General features: G+C 34.2%; 1 protein-coding gene across 50 annotated transcripts in view; it reads left to right on the top strand.

Annotated features, from left to right (window-relative positions):
- Positions 1-21,201, top strand: part of DLG1 (discs large MAGUK scaffold protein 1) — a 262,007-nt gene that overhangs the window by 217,430 nt on the left and 23,376 nt on the right. For 13 of the 50 annotated variants that reach the window (XM_009447101.3, XM_063806502.1, XM_063806512.1 and 10 more), the window contains 6 exons: positions 1,344-1,520; positions 5,970-6,036; positions 10,970-11,069; positions 18,326-18,367; positions 19,039-19,074; positions 20,817-20,867. In XM_009447101.3, coding sequence (XP_009445376.1) covers positions 1,344-1,520; positions 5,970-6,036; positions 10,970-11,069; positions 18,326-18,367; positions 19,039-19,074; positions 20,817-20,867 — 473 coding nt within the window. Of the gene's footprint in view, positions 1-1,343; positions 1,521-5,969; positions 6,037-10,969; positions 11,070-11,787; positions 11,822-18,325; positions 18,368-19,038; positions 19,075-20,816; positions 20,868-21,201 lie in introns of all 50 variants that reach the window. The other 37 variants (XM_063806523.1, XM_063806522.1, XM_063806504.1 and 34 more) reach the window with 9 other exon arrangements.

The raw sequence follows: 21,201 nt of genomic DNA, 5'->3' as shown, positions 1-21,201 counted from the left end.
TGAAGGTTTTGTGTGTAGTCTTGGGTTGGGTAGTAGGTGAACAGATGTTCATTGCAATCTTACAATTAATAACTCACATGTATTCCATGGGTTTCTTTTTTTATGAATCAAATATATTAAAAGAGAATGTTAAAATGCTAACGTAAGTAGAGATTGTGGGTGATTTCCTTTGTTGTTCAATAATACTGTTACATTTTGTGATTCAAAAGATGAATTTTTATAATAATGTAAGAAGTTAGTATTTTCCTTTTCTGAATGTCTTGACATTTGTACTACCTCTTAAGGTACTTTATTTTCTATTTTATATTATGCTTATTTGTGCCCTCATCTTCTCTATGTTTGAATGTATGTTTAAGTGAGCCTTCCTACTTAACGATCCCCCCTGCTTCCCTAGCGCCTTTAGCCCCACGAAAAGACTTGAAAGAACTCATTTGAAAAGCCATTAACTACTAGTTTATTTATTTAGCCGTCAAGTAATTCCACCCCTCTTGAGTTTTACTTGAAGAGCTAGGTTCTTAAATGTTGGGTAGTGTGAAAAAGATTACGATTTTCATCCTAATTTCCAGTTGCCAAATTAGAACAAAAGAATGAATAAATTATATTATAAATGTAATTGCTGTGATCCTTTCTTACACTCTTGAGAGAGCTTATTTGGACTTAAGAATTTGATTTATTTTAATGTTGTACATTAATTAATCAAGTGGTAGCACACAATATTTTCTTTTTATCAAATTTTAAAATATTCTTAACACTTTGCAATTACTGTATTAAATTATTACTTTTTCCAAAATATTTGGCAGCTGTTAAAGTCATCTGTAATTAGTGTCCATCATTGTTACTGACTCTGAAAACTCTATCAACTCTAGTATTGTGAACAAGTGGAAGGAATAATTAATGGACAGAATAGTCACTATGTTGATCTAGTCTTACAGTCCACAACTAATAAATCAAATTTATCAGGGAATTTGTTTTCCTACATGTATCTAATCAAAGTAAAGAGAAGAATGTATCTTAATACTTTTTGTTTATTAATTTCAAACTCTCTGGATTTGTCTATTTTAGAATTCAATATAACTTACCATTGGATTACAATCCAAGAGCGTTTTTAAAATTTGTCTTGTGATATTGAAAGAAACAAATAATACAATACAGTATTTTCATAACAAGTTGATTTTGCTATTTCTTTTTTGTCTTATCTTGTATGCAGTGCAGAATTGAACTGGGCATTATTTGGCCTACTACGATATATTTAATTACCCAAATTACATATACTTTCAGAACCCTATGATATGTTGATTAATATTATAACAAGTGATTATGGACTTTTTTTCTTCTGACTCTAGAGCCCTTTTTGATTATGACAAGACTAAAGACAGTGGGCTTCCCAGTCAGGGACTGAACTTCAAATTTGGAGATATCCTCCATGTTATTAATGCTTCTGATGATGAATGGTGGCAAGCCAGGCAGGTTACACCAGATGGTGAGAGCGATGAGGTCGGAGTGATTCCCAGTAAACGCAGGTATGCCTGTTTCTTACCACTTGAATGTGAGGCAACATAAATAATTGATGTTCTTTTAAATTTTTTTTAATTTGTGACAACATGGATGGACCTGGAGTGCATTATTCTAATTGAAAAAAGCCAGACACAGAAAGACAAAAATCGTATGATCACATTTTTATGTGAAATCTAAAGTAGTTGAAGTCATACAGAGAAGAATGGTGGTTACCAGGGGTTAGGAGGATGGGGAAATGAGATACAAAGTTTCCATGATACAAGATGAGTGAGTTCTGGACCTCTAACATGTAAGCCTGGCAACTATAGGTAATAGTACTGTACTTGAAATTTGTTAAGAGGGTCGGTCCTAAGTGTTCTTACCACCCAAAGAAAGGTAACCAGGTGAGGTAATGGATATGTTAATTAGGTTGACTGTAGTAATTATTTCACAGTATGTATATATATAATATATATATATAAAATCATTAAGTTGTACAACTTAAATATATACAATTAGGCTGGGCGCGGTGGCTCATTCCTGTAATCCCAGCACTTTTGGGAGGCTGAGGCGGGTGGATCACTTGAGGTCAGGAGTTCAAGACGAGCCTGGCCAACGTGGTGAAAGCCTGTCTCTACTAAAAATACAAAAATTACCTGGGCGTGGAGGCACACGCCTGTAGTCCCAGCTGCTCAGGAGGCTTAGGCAGGAGAATTGCTTGAACTCAGGAGGCCGAAATTGCAGTGACCTGAGATTGCACCACTGCACTCCAGCCTGGGAGACAGAGCAAAACTCTGTCTAAATATCTATATCTATATCTATCTATATATATAAAATATACACACAAAAAAAATTAAAAATAATCACCAGAACTGAAAAAATAAATTTATTTTACTAAAATGATTTTATGCTCAGGTTTTTATATTGTGTTTCACAGCCATTTGATTTTATTCAAATGGAATTGTAACCAATGACATAACTAGAAAATATGGGCCAGGTGCAGTGGCTCACACCTGTAATCCCAGCACTTTAGGAGGCCGAGGTGGGCAGATCACAAGGTCAGGAGTTTGAGACCAGCCTGGCCAGTATGGTGAAACCCCGTCTCTACTAAAAATACAAACATTAGCTGGGTGTGATGGCGGGCGCCTGTAATCGCAGCTACTTGGGAGGCTGAGGCAGGAGAATTGCTTGAACCCAGGAGGTGGAGGTTGCAGTGAGCCGAAATTGCACCACTGCACTCCAGCCTCGGCGACAGAGCAAGACTCTGACTCAAAAAAAAAAACAAAAAGTGATGCCTCCAAGCAGAAATTGATCTAAAGCTACTAGTTGCTGAAAACAAAGTAAGTATATATTAAATCAGTGTGCCATTTAGCTATACCAGTGAAGAGAAAACTGAAAGTGTCTGTGGTTGGTGTAGGTAAATAAGAGGACTTAAATTTTGTATTTTTGGTGGCATGAATTTCTTCCTTCATGCCAAAATTTTTGGAAATATCTGGTAATACGCTTCACTTCTCTTTTTCCTTGCTTAAATTACATGTATTGGTGCAGTTCACTGGTCTTTTCTCTTTGCTCTTAATGATTATATATAGGTAGATAGGTAGGTAGGTAGATTGATTTTTTTAAGAGACAAGGTCTTGCTCTGTCGCCCACGCTGGAGTGCAGTGACATGATCATAGCCCACTGAACCTCAGACTCCTGGGCTCAAGCTATCCCCCCACCTCAGCTAGTAGCTGGGACTCCAGGCGCGTGTCACTGCACCCGGCTAAGTTTTTTGTTTTTGTTTTTGTTTTTGTTTTGTGGAGATGGGTTCTAGCTATGTTGCCCAGGCAAGTCTTAAACTCTTGGCTTCAAGCGATTTTCTCACCTCAGCCTCCCACAGCTCTGGGATGACAGCTGTGAGCCACTGCAGCCAGCCCTAATGATTCATTTTAGTGATTCATGGGTGTATACTTAGCACATAGCAAAGGTAGTTAAGGACAGGCCCTCTCTGCAAAGGATGGTCCCAGCTTAGAGGACCCCTTCTGAGGCCTGTGAAGTGCCGTTGAATGTCTCTGCTTTTGTGGGGAAGGTGTTAAAATGTCATTTCAGAATTCCCCCAAGATAGCTTATTTATGAGATCTGCTTCATCCAAATCATTGTCTGGAAGTTCTTCTTTAAGAGCTTTTTAAAGTAGTAGTAGTAAGATAGCCAGCAAAAATAGTTAATGAGATAATAAAGAAATGTTTATTATAACTAGTTAGTTCATTTTAAGTCGATTATGCTGTAATAAACTTATCTTTTTCTTATTAGTTGAATTTATACCTATTTCATAACTATTTCTAGACCTTTATTTATTTACCTGTTTGTAGAAGTTGAAAAGTAATATTATTAAATTATAATCAAGATTTATAATTATGATTTTCGGGCTTATAACTGCTGTTGGCTGTATTCATATATTTAGCATGATCCAACTATTTGGCTAGATCTTTCAGTTGATGACAAATCCTCTTTTAGCAATGCAGCAATCAGCATAACTTTTTTCCAGAAATAGAACATAGTCTGCTTTAAATTCGGAAATGCTTCCTCTATGCCTTGTTGAGTCAGTAGAAACCTTACATCTTAAATATCAAGGTCAGAGCTCCTAAAAATTGTCTTGGTTCTTGGAGTCTCATACCTTACAAAGGCTTTCTGTGCCTACACCCAATAATAAACACTGTTGACTTCACTGGAGAGATTTTTTTTTCATTTTGTACAAAAATTCTATAAGATTGTGTTTTAAAGCAAGCAATAATGTAAGAAAGATATCTTGAGACCTCTGCCAATTTCCAAATTCATGAGTAGCATTGCAGAATATAATCTTACTCCCTTAAAATACAGTAAGAAACCACAACTAATTATGCCATTTCGTTCTTGAATGTATTCAAAACTTACCTTTTCTTAAATAGAACTATCTCTTTCTTAGACCTCTTCTAAAATAACATAGGAATTGTAATTCCTACAATTCTTGGCTTTCAGGAATAATATTTACAAATATAGACAATTTAAGTTGCTGAATTATGTACTGAACAAAATAATGATTAGAAAACAAAGTTGAGTTGTAAATGCTCACCCACTAAATGCTAGTTTTGTGGTGCTGTTGATAAGTACCTAGGCAAGATTATAAATTATTCAGGTCATGGAGCCTCAGAATTGTTCTTGAATCGTAAAAATCATGAGTTTTAATTTTTTTTTTGTTTGGGGTGGGGGACGGAGTCTTGCTCTTTCACCCAGGATAGAGTGCAGTGGCATGATCTTGGTTCACTGCAACCTCCACTTCCTGGATTCAAGCGATTCTCCTGCCTCAGCCTCCCAAGTAGCTGGGATTACAGGCACCCGCCACTGCGCCCAGCTAATTTTTATATTTTTAGTAGAGACAGGGTTTCACCATGTTGGCCAGACTGGTCTTGAACTCCTGACCTTGTGATCCACCCGCCTCGGCCTCCCAAAGTGCTGGGGTTACAGGCGTGAGCCACTGCGCCAAGACTTAAATTTAAAATTTAAATTCATGAATGCTAAGGTCGTGCTGTACCCATAGTAAAACTAAATAGATAATAAGGAAAAAATGAAATGCATTTATTCATAGGCTTGTTTTGGTAGGCTTTTCTGTTATATGCTAACATAATTGCTATGTCGAAATTGGAGAATTTATGAAAGCTTAATTTACATGACATTTTGCAAGATTTACATTAGTGTTACAATCTACATAAAAACTTGTTTCATTGTAGTTTTATTTGCTTGCTTATTTTGAGTAGGTAAAGTTCAGAATTTAGAAGGTGTGAAGGTTTTACAGGCTGCCTCTCACAACGCCCGTTTCACCTCCATAGGGGTAAAGATGAACAGTTCTTATGTATCCTTCCAAAAATACTGTAAAACTCTTACTTTAATAACTGTAACTGCTTATTTATATATTTACACACACACACACATATCATTAGAATTAGGCTTAATTTTTAAATATTCCACCTTTTTGTTAAAAGTTTCAGAGCTATAGAAAAGTAAGTACAAAAACGGCAATATACAGTGAGCATCCACATATCTATCTTCTCCCACTTTCACCAGTTTTTAACATTTTGCCACATTTGCTTTCTCTAGCTTAATTTTTAGCATATGTGCTTCATGCTAAGCTAATACTTAAAAACAAACAAAACTTGGAAAACTGTTAAACTCAGAAATGATGCCTCATACTTTCATATAATTTTGTAACTAAATATACATATAAAAATATACACATATATACTGTGTATTGATAACTTCATAGCATCAGGTTTTGTTTCATAATAAAATGAGCCCTTTATTTCATTTTTCAGCAATTCTAATTTGGGGATGCAAACCTAGATGACTCTTAAAGGTTTTAGAGTATAAAAATGCCCATTATAAAGATAACAATTCTGGTTATTTCTAGTAAGACCCCAGATATGTTTGGTTTACTTAAAAAATAACATTCTATACTTTGACAGAGTTGAGAAGAAAGAACGAGCCCGATTAAAAACAGTGAAATTCAATTCTAAAACGAGAGATAAAGGGGTGAGTATTTGAAATCTCTACATTTTTGTAATTCCTGTTTGAGCTACATTGTTAAAATGAAAAGGATTTTGCTCTCAGAATTATTCATGATCAGTTCTTGCCATGGTGCTTTACAATGGTAGATACTTAAGCATTTGTTAAATTCAAGCACCCATTTCACAGACCCTTCCAAATTATCAAAACTATCATTTGATATATTATAAGCAACATACTTTTGGTCAAGCTTATTTTTATAAATGAAATGTATTTGACCTTCATTCGATTTCCAATTAGAAATTTGTGTTACTAGGCCAGGCATGGTGGCTCACACCTGTAATCCCAGCACTTTGGGAGGCCAAGTCAGGCAGATCACCTGAGGTTAGGAGTTAAGAGACCGGCCTGGCCAACATGGCGAAACCCCGTCTCTACCAAAAATATAAAAATTAGCCAGGCGTGGTGGCGGGCATTTGTAATCCCAGCTACTCGGGAGGCTGAGGCACAAGAGTCACTTGAACCCGGTAGGCGGAGGTTGCATTGAGCCCAGATCGCACCTCTGTGCTCCAGACTGGGCAACAGAGCGAGACTCCGTCTCAAAAAAGAAAAAATTTGTGTTACTAATCATGGCAGATAATTTAATAATGACCCTGCTAAGAAAATAGGCATTTCTGAAATGCTAAGTCATAATCTTAAGTTTACAAGTTGTTGCAAGTGAATTTTTGGAAATTTTTTTGTTCTTTCCCCACATTATTCCTGCTATAATTTCTTAAGAGAATCCATGTTTTAAATGTTGGAATCAATATGAAATTTTATTTGGCGGAAATAAAGTGCTAGTCATGAGGAGAAGTTTGTAGATGATCAAGAAATAAATCCATTAGCCAGGCTTGGTGGCACACGCCTATAGTCTCAGCTACTTGGGAGACTGAGGCAAGATAATTGCTTGAGCCCCAGAGGTCAAAGCTGCAGTGAGCCATGATTGCGCCTCTGCACTCCAGCCGGGGCAACAGAGGGAGATCCTGTCTCAAAAAAAAAAAAAAAGAAAGAAAGAAATATATCGAGGCTAGGCAAGGTGGCTTACTCCTGTAACCCAGCACTTTTGGAGTCCAGGATCACTCCAAAATCCTGGGGAGGATCACTTGAGTCCAGGAATTCAGTACCAGCCTGGGCAACATAGCGAGACCCAATCTCTAAAAAAAAAAAAAGTAAAATATTAGCCAGGCGTGATGGCTTGCACCTGTAGTCCCAGCTGCTCCAGTGGCTAAAGTGAAAGGATTGCTTAAGCCCAGGAGGTCCAGGCAGTAGTGAGCCATGATCATGTCACTGCTCTCCAGCCTGGGTGACAGAGTGAGACCCTGTCTCAAAAAAAAAAAAAAAAAAAAGGAAATATATCAATTCTTTCATCATATATTTTAGAAGTGTATTTATTTTTCCTTCACTTTAAGTCCTTCTGCTTGCATCTAAATACTTGGGCTGTCAATAGATGAGAAAGATGGTACAGGCTTCATCCCGTATTGGTGGATGTCATTCTTAATAATCCTGAACTCACTGCAGTGGAATATTCCAGCAGTAAGCCTGGAGAACAAACTGAATACATGTTATGTTAAATACCATTTATAGCAATGTTTTATGTTTGGGGTTTTTTTTAATACTAAACAAAATTTTTATAAGTCTTTTGATAATATTTGAAATGAATGTGGAATGTTAACTCAGCAAATAAATTTACTCTGTACATCTCTGGTATCACTAAGCACTCAGACTTAAAGCTTTAAAATTTAAAAGATGAGAAATATCTTTGGTTCAAGAAGTTAAATCTGAGAAAATTATGTGTTACATTCCGTTTTTTAGAAATGATAAATTCCTTTAAAATTTACTTGTAGCTTTCAGAAAAATACCAAATTATATAGTGTGATCTGAAGCAATATTAAAATAGAAATTTGTATTAGAGGAAAAATCCCAGGTAAATGCTCAGGATTTGAAAAATGTGAATTTTTTAATGCTTGTTTTATGTATATCTTTAAAAATGATTTAGTACAATATACCATCAATAAATTGAAAAAGAGGTTGCATGTTGTAACTTTCCTTTCATACTGTAAGAAGTTAACTGAATTAACGACGTGTTTAAATCTTAGTCTTGTTTGTTGACTGTAACCAACTTTATACAGAGTCACTGTGTTCTAACACAGCACCAAAACTATGCATGATACTGAGTGGGGTGAAAATACGCTTGCCATTGATCAGAACTGCATTTCTTTCTATAGTACCATTTCGTACTTCTCCTTTCCTTACATAGTGATTATGGACTTTATTTTTACTACAGACTTACAACATTTTATTTTCTCATTAACATGTCTAACATTCATTTGGCTATTTTGAAATACATGTGGAAATTATGTATTTACATATTTAATATATGTATCATGAATTTATGATATTTTATCAATTCTTACACTGTCTCTCTTGCGATATAGCATTAATGACAGTAAGTATTAAATGTAGTACTTCTGATTGAAAATACAGAGAAACTGGAGGTAGCAAGTCTTCAGTTTTGTGTTTTCCCTACACATTTTTGTCTTGGTTGCTTGTGCTATTTTTTTCACTTTTAATAAGTTCTTCACCTGGAGGATATTAAATGTGATACAACTAATACTTTTCTTAACTAACAAGCATTTCTCTCTGTCCTATATTATGATATCTTTATGATATCTCATTTTGGCTAACTGCAAAGATAATAAGAATCAGACATTTTAAACTTCATGTTTCTTTTGGTTGTTTGCTGTGAAACTGACTCTGACCACTATAGATGCAGTAAGAGGGATGAATAAACTTTTATAAAAGACACATCAGTTGTATCAGATATAAAAATTATTGCTAAATTCAAAACCATTGATTCTTATGAACGAAAAGATTTAGTTTTTCCCTAAATTAGATTACCATAATTTTTTTCGCTAAAACACTTTCTCGTCTATCTCCTTTCTAAAATTTGGATTTGAACAAAGATTTTTATTCAAATAATGCTACTTGACAGTTTATAAAATAGTTATAAGCCCAGATTTCTCCATAATACTTTTTCTGTCCATTGAATTTTTAACTTCTACTTAGAGTTCTCTTTTATCTAGTTCCTCAGAGCCTTCAAACTTTAAGATTGAAATCAAGACAGTCTGCTTGGCTAATGAACTGTGAACTTATTAATCCTGAATTAATTATATGAAAAGGTAAAAATGAAAGTTTAACCTTGTTTTTATAAAGATCTTTATCAAAATAAGTCTCCTCAAGTCATAGAATTTGAGCTAAAAGTCACTTTAATCTACTTCACTTTTTTTTTTTTTAATTTAAAGAAAAGGTCTCACTCTATCACCCAGGTTGGAATGCAATGGTATGATCATAGCTAATCATTGCAGCCTCAAACTCCTGGGTTCAAGTGATTCTCCTGCCTCAGCCTCCCAAGTAGCTGAGACTACAGTCGCACACCACTGCTCCCAGCTAATTTTTTTTTTTTTTTTGAGATGGGGTTTCGCCATGTTGCCTAGGCTGATTTTGAACTCCTGGCCTCAAGCGATCCTCCTGCCTCAGCCTACCAAAGGGCTGGGGTTACAGATGTGAGCCACCACACCTGGCTGCTTCACCTTAATTACCTGGCATCACATGCTTAAAATAAGGGCATGCCAAAAACACACTGTTCTTGTCAATATACTTCAAAATAATGAATAATACAGCATCTTAAGATGTGTATAAACTCATAAAAATCAGAACAAAAAAAATCTATTCTTTATATTTTTCCCTTCTCCCTCCAAAAAATAATAATTCTTAGTGTCACTGGTAGGTAAGCCCGTTTCCTTCAAAACATGAATGCCTATGACAGAGAAATGACAAAAGAAGCTATTTCTGTTTAATAGCCTCATCGTTCTTGTGCTACATGCTCTTAAATCTATGAATGCACAAATGAGACATTCAAGGAAAAACTTGTTTCCAACATGTGCAATAAGAGACATCAAATCAACTGCTCAACTCCACGTTACAATTATGTATAAACTGTTAGAATCTTAATTGCCTTGTGGCTTTGGTGGACACCAAACTTTTTATTCCCTATGAAGGACGTGGTGCCAATGATTGGATGTGGTTCTACATTATTTATGTGTACTTTTTTTTAATAAGTAGAGTAGAACTTAAGAATAAGTCAGTACTGATAGCATTCACGTTGGTCAGGAGACTTCAGTACTGAAGCATTCACGTTGGTCAGGAGACTTCTGACTCTTCTTGCTTGGCTAAGAGATGGCATTGATAAGTCTCTTGCTGGACTCTGTGTGCTTGATGGACCTTTTAGTTTTCTTCCCATTTTCTGGCTCATAAGCATTTAGTTACCTTTTATCTTCTTCCAAGAATATGTATATGTGTATATATAAATATATATATATTTGTTTTTTAAATATTCAGCATTAGCAACTTTCTCATAATCATTTTGGTTTACTTTTTCAATAATGACTTTTCTGTTAGCTCATCGTAGCCACAAAAAAAGAGATAAAGGAATAACTGTGGTCAGGCCAAAATAAAATGAAGATAATGAATAAAATGTAATTGAGCAGCAAAGTAACATTAAATAACTTTTGCTGTAGAGCACTTAATACTTGAAAATTTTTCTGGAAAAACATGGATTAGTATAAACAAATGTTAGCTTGGTTTGTACTGTAGTAGTAACTGATTTGCCTTTTTTTGTCAAGTAGCATTTTTATTTTTAGGTATAAATGAACTATGCTGTCTGAAATTCTTAAGTATTTTCAGTTGCAAAATGTTAGAATTTATACAAAAGTAGAAATTCACTTTATATGAGATTAAAGTAAAAATCATATACAAACTGCACACTGTGGTCATAGGAGTCAGCTTCCACAGAGCTGCTAGGCTGGGCCTTTGTACACACAGACAGTAGACATCCCTTTGTTTTGCCCCTCCTTCTCTTCTTCAGCAGTCATTCAATGACAAGCGTAAAAAGAACCTCTTTTCCCGAAAATTCCCCTTCTACAAGAACAAGGACCAGAGTGAGCAGGAAACAAGTGATGCTGACCGTAAGTATGTGGATCCAGTGGTCAACTGAACATAAAATGGAGAGGGACCTACTGCCCTGCAGTTGGTTGTTACCATGGAGACAGTTTCAAGAGCTGCAGCAGGTTGCTAATTGTCTTCAAGGGCAACTTAACAGTTATAAATTAATTTGTATGCCGATCTTAACTTTTTCTGGCACCTTAGGAATTCTTAATTTAAAGCAAACATTATTTTTCCGTTATATGTTTATAACTTGAACATATAAATATGTATAAATGCAGTTATTTGAAGGAAAGATTTTTATGAAAAACACAACATTCATACATTCAAAGAATATTTTAGAGGAAGAACATGAATACATGAGAAGCTACCTGTTGATTTCTAGGTATAACATGGCGAGTCTGATAACTGGATTCTCTGGAATCATTACATTTTACCCTATTTCTTCATTATATGTAGACAATCTGGATTTTACTTTTAAAATAGCAAGAAATGGTCTAAAATTTTGCTTCTGTACCTGAATCAGCCTTCATGCTAGAACTTTCATTCTCTTGGTAGATTACAGTTAGCAGCTAGCTCATTTCAAAGTTCTAGAAATCTGTAAAAATGCTCTGTAAGATATATGTACCTGTAATGGTCTTGGAACTGTCTCTTACTGTAGCACCAATTTTATGCATTACTGACAACTATTTTCTTTGATTATCTTTTTATTGCTTGCTCTCTGGGGACTACCCTCTACAGGAGATCCCTGACGACATGGGATCAAAAGGCCTGAGTAAGTGATCAAAATACTCCCAAGTTATTTTTTAACCTCCATCTGCAGACCTACCTTATTCAGATACATTTTGAGATTCATGGTAGTGCCTTTCTGGCATAAGGAGGTGTATGATTTAGATTGCTTTTAGAATTTTCGTGTTTATCACATGCTTGGGACTTTATTTCTGTAATACACAACTTTCTGTTTTTATTTTTCACATGTCATTTGAAAAATTCTCTTGCTCGTAACTATATTTTCCTTTTTGTAATTTTTACGACAGTTACTTTTGCTAGGAACTTTTAAAATATAAAAACTTTTAAGATTTTTTTAAATGTACCCTCATTATTAGAATGTAGAAATATGCTTCCTTGGAGTTTTATGTTCCCCTTTTTTTTGTTAAAATAATTTAAAATAATTTTGATTATGTGTTAGAAAAGCATTACTATAAAAGTATAAAGCACAATAGAATACTACTCAAGTAGCAGTTTATTGAGGGGATAGGTTGTGTATCTCTTTTTTTTTTTTTTTTTTTTTTTTTTTTTTGAGAAAGTTATAAGTTACCACAAGAGTATAAGAACTATTTTGTTTTTCCTTTAGCTAAGATGTTGCCTTTTTTTTTTTGGTTTTTGTTGCTGCTGTTCTTGTTTAATTTTCTAGCTAGTTACTTAATCTTCATGTAAAGCTTCACACAGGGTCTAGTATGTAGAAGACATTCAATAAATGTTGGCATGAATGAATGAAGCAAGAAGCCATTTTAGCAAATAAAATTTTTAATTTGCGTGTTTTCAAATTGCTTAACTGAAAATTTACCAAACATTACTGAGTAACTTTAGGTGACAGTGAGTGATAGAAGTAATCTTTTAATCTAATATTTTCTAAATGGTTCTTTCTATTTAGATTATTAAACATTTTGAAAACTTCTTTGTAATTCATTGATCATTAAGCCTATAGCCAGTATCTTTTAACTTTCTAAGACCTACGTTAATAAACATTAAATTTTACATAAGACATTTTTCTGATTTATGCTTTTATGCTGAAATTTTAATCTAAACTGCAGGTACTTTTATTTCAACCATAGTGATTTAAGTTTGTATTAGATTGAAGACAGTATGTTTATGTACAACTCTTTCTGTTAGACACACTTTGTTATTTTTGTATGTGCCTTTATAGGATTTAGTAAGGGCCACAGATTTCCTATCACTAGTGACACCCTTACATTTGGGGAAAATTATCAATGAAAACCTCTAAAATTGGACCATACTACCACAGTTTATGTATGCTATAGAATTTGAGATTGATAACATACTTTAGAGGTGGTATGGATCAACAAATGGACCCACAGATTTTTCTTATATGTTAACTGAACAGAGACACAGGAAACTCATAGAAAAAGAAACTAAATGAAGAATTTGGTTCCCATATTGATGTTATAATAGATGATCATTATACCTTGACCCTCTATCTCTAGTTCTGATTGAAGATTGAGACTTTGGAAGAGAAATAATATGAAAAATGGTAACTGATTATCAGACGACGTTATTCAGAAAAAGATTTTATTTTCTGGAGAGTGACCTAAGATCTCTTCAATAATAGATTTCTGTGCTTCATCTCACAGGAATTAAAAGAATTTATTCACCTGGTAACTTGATCATCAGATCAAGATTTTATTCAGAAAATGTTGGAGAAGACAGAAAAATATCAGTAAAATTCTAAAACTGGATATGATGGAGGTTATCACATAAAATAGATGATATAAGGCAGTTGACAAGGTGCCCATGATTATGTAGTAGTAAATACTGGGAAGAAGGATGTGTTCAAGGACGTTACTTGTGGCCTCAGTTACTTACATTCTAAAGTTAAGAATGTAGGGAATAAACTAAGCAAAATCTTGAGAGACTTTAATATAAGAAAATAAGTGCAACTTAATGTAGGTAGTCATCAGGCCTTATTGGAACAAAACTCAAAAAGAACCCAAAAAAGAAGGTTAAGTTATTCCAGAGAACCGAACCTATTGAAGAGAAATGGAATAACACTGAATATCAAGAAAAAAAAGTGTATATCTGCTGTAAATTCACACAACCTATGAAAAATGGGGTATTTAATTGAAGAGCAGACAGAGAAACAGAAGTGATACCATAGAACGCTTTGTGTAGACCTGAATTCATTTGTTCTTTATTCTGAGAAGAAGAGAGTCAAGTAAATTATTGATTTCCCTGTTGACAGTAGAGAAAACAGTGAGAGAAATCGTCTTATCAAACCTAATTTTGCTAAACAGAACTAATGAGAGTACAATGGAAGTTTGGGAGAATGCAGCTAAATCATCATTTGTGAAAAGCTAGAAATAAAAACCTGTGCCGCTTTCATGCTTTAAGGGAGGTAATTTTGAAAAAGCTCAAGGGACTAAAACTAGGTAAGATTCCTTTAACAGAGACTGAAAGGAAACATAACGCAATAAAAGATACATAAGGTGCTCAGAAGTAAAATATGGACATAAGATTTGAGACAAGGTTTGTTCTTATTACATGTAGGCTTTCCATTTTTACAACTTTCCATGTTGTACAACACCTCAAAAATTTCCTCAGGCACGTAGGTTTCCTGTTACATATGTCTTTTCTTTCTTCTCACTTTAAAGACGTACGCATAGTTGTGCAGAGCTTCTAAATGCCAAAAACAGACTTATTTTCATTTGCATTACGAATAAGATGTAAGAGTAGTTTCATTGCTTCAGATTGATGATGTAGTATTAGAGGAGAGCAGAAGAGAAACATGATGTACTGTATCAGGAAGAAGCGTTTGAGTACAATGATAAAACTTGGTTAGAGAGATTTGAGATAGATCTGTTCATCAAACATCATAAACAGGCTGGGCGCAGTGACTCACGCCTGTAATCCCAGCACTTTGGGAGGCTGAGGCCAGCAGATCACCTCAGGTCAGGAATTCGAGACCAGCCTGGCCAACATGGCAAAACCCCGTCTCTACTAAAAGTACAAAAATTAGCAAGGCATGGTGGTGCACACCTGTAATCCAAGCTACTCGGGAGGGAGGCTGAGGCAGGAGAATCACTTGAACCCGGGAGGTGAAGGTTGCAGTAAGCCGAGATCACACCACTGCTCTCCAGCCTGGGTGACAGAGCAAGACTCTGTCTTTAAAAAAAAAAAAAAAACTATCATAAACAAAAATAAAAACTTGAAGAATTTATTTGTACCATGTATGTCACAAGGATAATATCTTTATAAGTTTTTAACAGGTAATAAGAAATAAGCTAACTCTCCATTAGAAAACTGGGCAAGAGTGCTCAAAAGATAAGCAAATGAAATAAGCATATAAAAAATGTTTAATTTCCCTAGTAGTGATAAGCAAAATGTTTTACCTGTCACTTTGGCAGACTTTTGTTTAAAAAGAAAACCCATGACGGAGAGAGTGCTGCTAAATGCCTGCTTTTAATGTATTACAAGTAAATAATGTATTACAAGTAAATGTATGGGAGTGTAAATTGGCACAGCCTTCCTGAAAAAGCACATCTTTTGACCCACTAAATCCTCTTCAAAGAATTTATCCTAAGGATGTAATTAGAGATGGAGATAAAGCCTTATATATCAGAATGCTTATTATAATATTATTGAGTAATAACAGCAAAAATAAAAAAATCCGTGGTAAAATGTCTTACAGTTGGGAAGTGCCTAATGAAATATGATTTATCCATACTATGTAATATTACATAACCATCGAAAATCATATTTAAAGATAATGACATGGGGAAATGCTCACTATCTATGAAAAAAGTAAAATATGAAACTGCATATATTGTCTCAGTCTTATATGTTTGGAGCTATTTTAAATAGTGTTGCTTTGAACATTCTCATACATGTCTTGTGGTAAGCATCTATATGCCTTTCTGTTGGGGAAATATCTAGGAAAGGAATTGCTGGGTCATATAGATACACATTTGTCCAGCCTTAGTAGCTATTGCCAATTACTTTTCTAGTTACCAGTTTGCCCATTCCTAGCACGTGAACTCCCATTGCTGCATATCGTTATCGATGCTTGACATGTCTGTTTTGTGTTTTCATTTTAGCCATTCTGGTGGATGGCAGAGACACCCTTTGTGGTTATAATTTGCATTTCCCTGACAAGTAATTAACTTGAACACTTTTCTATATGTTTGTTGGTTATTTGACTGTCTTCTTTGGTAAAATGCTTTGAAGAGGAACATTTTCAATTATCAGAAGAAAAACATTTTATTTTTCTAATAACATTCCAAACAATTATGATGACGCTGTTCTAAGGACCATACTTTGAGTAGTGAGGCTTTATTGTAGAAGAGCTAAGTGAAATGATATTTGAAAGAACCTGCAGAATTTGATTGTGGCGTAGCTTTTGGCAGTCTTAGAGGGTTTGAGGTGAGTGGGAGAAATCTCAAAAAAAAAAAGACAGTGAAGAGATTTTGGTAACTTAAACTTTTTATTATATAAATATCAGATATATTCAATAGTAGAAAAGTAGTAAAAATAAACCCTGCAGGTATTTGTTTATCCAGCTTTCATAATTGTCAACTGAACATTTACCAATTCTGTTTCTTCTGTACTCCCACTTACACTCCCCTCCCTTCACCCCATTGCAATAACTAATTTTTCTTTAGTTTACAAACTAGAGATTGCAGAGGGTAATACCAATACTAATGTAAACAGAATAACTCTTTTTTTAATGTGGCGTGTTTCTGGGTATGAAATTTAAGGAAATAGGACAAAAAGTTAAAAGGTATATATAAATGAAGACATTCATAATTGTTGATACTTGTGAAAAACAGTTTAAAGCAAATAAAAATATCTAATAAATAGCAAGGTAAATAATGTATCAATCTAATAGAATATTATACACCAATTTTAAATTATTGCTGTCAAGCCCATGTGGTGACATGGAAAGAAATATTTTAATGTGAGCTTTTAAAAAACCTACCATTTGGCCAGGTGCGGTGGCTCACATCTGTAATCCCAGCACTTTGGGAGGCCAAGGCAGACAGATCACGTGAGCTCAGAGGTTCAATATCAGCCTGGCCAACATGGTGAAACCAGTCTCTACTAAAAATAGAAAAATTAGTTGGGCATGGTGCTATATACCTGCAGTGCCAGGTAGTCAGGTGTCTGAGACACAAGAATAGAATCGCTTAAACCTAGGAGGCAGAGGTTGCAGTGAGCTGAGATCGTGCCACTGCACTCCAGCCTGGGCAACAAAGGGAGACTGTCTCAAAAAAAAAAAAAAAAATGAAATTTCCAGCTGGGTGTGGTGGTTCACACCTGTAATCCCAGCACTTTGGGAAGCTGAGATGGGAGGATCCCTTGAGGCCAGGAGTTTGAGACCAGTGTGGGCAACATAGTTGAGACTTGTCTCTTTTATTTAAAAAAAAAAAAAAAAAAAAATTTAGCAGGGCATGGTGGTACATACCTGTAGTCCCAGCCACTCTGGGCTAAGATGGGAGGATCACAGAAGCCCAGGGGAGGAGGTCGAGGCTGCAGTGAGCTATAGTCATACCACCTCACTCCCACCTGAGCAACAGAGTGAGGCCCTGTCCCTTTAATTAAAAAAAAAAAAAAAAAAGGTTAAAATAAAAATTCAGATTTCCCTGTCTCATTGAAAGTTTTATTTTTATTTTTAAAAAATAAAAGTATTAGTCTTTGTTTAATTGAAGGGAGATATTTATTGAGAGAAAACTTGAGATTACATTTACATGGTATGTTTTGCAAAAGCCAGCCAGTGTCAGTATTATCAAAGCAGAGTTTCTAAGAAATATTAGTTGGTTTTAAAATGCAATTGCCACCATCGGTGCCTTCCCTTCCAGCTGAGAATCTGAATTTATGACTTCTAATATTAGTTGGTTTTAAAATGCAATGCCACCATTGGTGCGTTCCCTTCCAGCTGAGACATCTGAATTTATGACTTTTACAATCCTTTATCTATATGATCTCAGAAACATGGATTTTCATCTTCAGAAACAGGAGCAAAGCTGGATTGAAAACAAGATCATCTATTTATTTTTAATTACAAAGACATCCCTTCATTAAAATGGGCATCTATTAAAATGGGCATCTATTAAAATGGGCATCTATTAAAATGGGCATCTATTAAAATGGGCATCTATTTGTTTAAATATAGTTTGTCCCCTTTGCCAGTTACTGCTGTTTCAAAAACTGAAATAGTGCCAACAGTATTTTCTCCTTTGAGTTTTATGTCTACATTTGGACTAATTCAGGGTCACTTAGCCCTTTTTGTCATATTCTACTTGCTATTTATAATAGATTTGTTCATAAACTGTGTTGTACAAAAATAAGGCATTGTCCTTAATTACAAGAGTTTTCCTTTTCTAATATATATTTATTATTTGAAAAAATTAAACGTTTCAAAGAAAAAATGCTTTTAAAAAATTATTTTGTTATATATGGCTTATATCTCAACATTTTATTTTGATTATTTGCTTTTTAAACTCATGACACTGTTTTATTTTTTTTCATTGTCCTGCAATTTCAGAGCATGTAACTTCTAATGCCAGCGATAGTGAAAGTAGTTACCGTAAGTGTTTTAAGTTACTTGTTCTTTTGTAATCTCTAGTAATGCATCCTCTGCAGGGGTGGAGGGATTCTGAGTGATATGTTATAAAAACCTGAAGTTATATGATCATTATTTTAAAATCAGGGAGAGACAAGTAAAATTCTGTACTTGAAAAATAAAATCATACTATATATGTAGAGGTTAATTTATAAAATTTTAATAAAATAAAGTATTATTTGTGTACATGATACATATGTATATGTATTTTTTGTAAGAAGTAAATATCTAGTTAAATGGGGGAAAACTTGTATTTTGACCTTCTGTTTAGTAATTGTTTTTAACATGAGCACTAAAATAATATTTTTCAGTAATGCTAAATTATCATTAGCTTTATTTCCATTTTTATTCTTTGTCACCAATACTGATCTGGGTCATGTCATTGTTTATCACCAGCACTTGGTGAACGGAAGAAATAAGGAAACATTTTCAATGATCACCTGAAAAATAATACTAATTTTTCTTTTGCTGTTTTATATTACATTCTTGGTTTTGTTAAGTGAACTGCATAAGCGTGTGATGTTTTAAAACAGACTTGGGCATGGGAGAAGGGGAGGGTACATATCAGTTGTAGCACCTTAAAAATTAAAATTACTTTTCTAACTTTCTTTTTTTACTGCTGTCTAATATGAAAGTAATCTTGATTACAGATGAGTATGGCTGCTCAAAAGGTCCATCCTGTTAATATCAGTCCCTAATACTTTTTCATGTTGACAGTATATACTTTTTAACCGTCATTCATTTGCTTGATTATTTTTCTACACAATAGTTACTTAATGATTTTTTTTGGTGTGGAAATGATTTCCTGTATTTCAGCATTTTATTACTTATAACCAGAACCCACTATAGGGTAGTTGAGTGGCTTTCTAGGCTAAAAAGAGGTAATGAAAGTATATACTGTCTCTCACCATTTGCATGAATTATTAAGGTGTGAAATATTCAAATTGCATGTGTTTGCTAGTATGTAAGCCATGTTTCACATCCAGTACTTTAAAAAACAGCTTATAAAATATCGGTCTTATGTACTTTGATAATAAAATTGAAAACAAAGAAATACTTCTAAAACAGAAAAGAATGTTTATGCCAATGTATGGATTTAAAAGACCTACAGCTACATACATACAATATAAACCAATTGCAAAATTCATGGTAAAATTGTTATAGGATCTTGATAATTAAAGAGAAAGTCTGCAAATACATTATCCAATATTGATTGCTTTCATTGAACCACTTGGGTTAACACAGTCTTTTCTAATTTTAGGTGTGGGGGTGAGGGGTGATGTGTGTTAGTTTAAAACTCCTAGAGTTTTTGGCCGGGCGCAGTGGCTCATGCCTATAATCCCAGCACTTTGGGAGGCTGAGGCGGGCAGATCACCTGAGGTCAGGAGTTCGAGACCAGCCTGACCAACGTGGAGAAACCCTATCTTTACTAAAAATACAAAATTAGCTGGGCATGATGGCACATGCCTGTAATCCCAGCTACTTGGGAGGCTGAGGCAGGAGAACCGCTTGAACCCGGGAGTTGGAGGCTGCAGTGAGCTGAGATCATGCCATTGCACTCCAGACTAGGCAACAAGAGCGAAACTCCGTCTCAAAAAAAAAAAAAAAAAAAAAAACTCTCAGAGTTTTTAACTATTTATTTCTTTTCACTGGATTCAGATATTCAGATATAATTTGTAGACTCTTTTATTTAGAGTATTTCCTAAGCTCCGAACCTTTAATTTAACCCTTAGAAGCTTTAACTTCTTGTGTTTTTAAGGTCAAAGCGAATATATTTATCTCCTTTACTATCACTGTTGTTTATTTTCTTGGAAGGATTTAGTTTTATCTAAAGCTCTTTTTGACTCACATTAAATTTATTATTTTTTACAAAGTTGAGTTAGTGAATTTTTTCATCAGTGAAATAGTAACAGTAGTTTTACCTTTGCATTTATAATTTTTAATTTTAAGATGTAATTATTTTAAAAATAAAATATACTGTATTCAGTATTGTAGTTGGTGGAACAAAAAAAGTAGCATGTTTTTAATAGTAACAAGTTACCTAATACGTAGATAGATGATAGATAGATCTGCCCATTAAAGCATTAATCTTTAACAGATTTAATAATTCTTAGATTCTAAATAAAGGAGTAGCACATAGCATCACAAATGAAGATTTTTAGATTTGATTATCTATAAAATATAATATTGATTATATAGCCCATTTGTATTTTGTTTTACATTTAGCAAACTCACTTTTAAGACTTTATAATTTGACACTTTTTTTTAACTAAATCTTGCCATAAAGTACCTCTTTCCATATCTTTGCCATTTTCTCAGGAAAGTTCTAGTAATGTATATGTTGTTTATGAAGAATTAGATTAGCATCAATTATCTTTACACATTTTTCATCTGTGCCTTCACTTTCTAATAGGTGGTCAAGAAGAATACGTCTTATCTTATGAACCAGTGAATCAACAAGAAGGTTTGTGAAGCCTATTGATGTTTTATAACCTTCTAGAAGAATATACTTTTTAATTTGGGGGAAAAAATTCTCATACCCCCAAAAAATGTTGTATTAAAATTTTTTTTACTACATATACATGTAGAAATTTACTACATGTGTTTTATGAAACATAGTTTACTCCACAGAATATTAGAATCTAGGCATTTCATACTGACTTTTATATTTGTGTTTTATTTCCCAAGCAGCTTTGTTCCAGTGTTCTTGTTAGCATCACTATCTTCCAAATAACCCTTTTTTGAAAATCTTGGAAGTATCTTTGAGCCTTCTCCGTTCCTCCTCCTCCTCCTCCTCA

Source organism: Pan troglodytes, chromosome 2 (assembly GCF_028858775.2).
Source record: "Pan troglodytes isolate AG18354 chromosome 2, NHGRI_mPanTro3-v2.0_pri, whole genome shotgun sequence".
NCBI classification, from domain to species: Eukaryota; Metazoa; Chordata; class Mammalia; order Primates; family Hominidae; genus Pan; species Pan troglodytes.
This window is presented reverse-complemented; position numbering and strand designations above follow the sequence as displayed.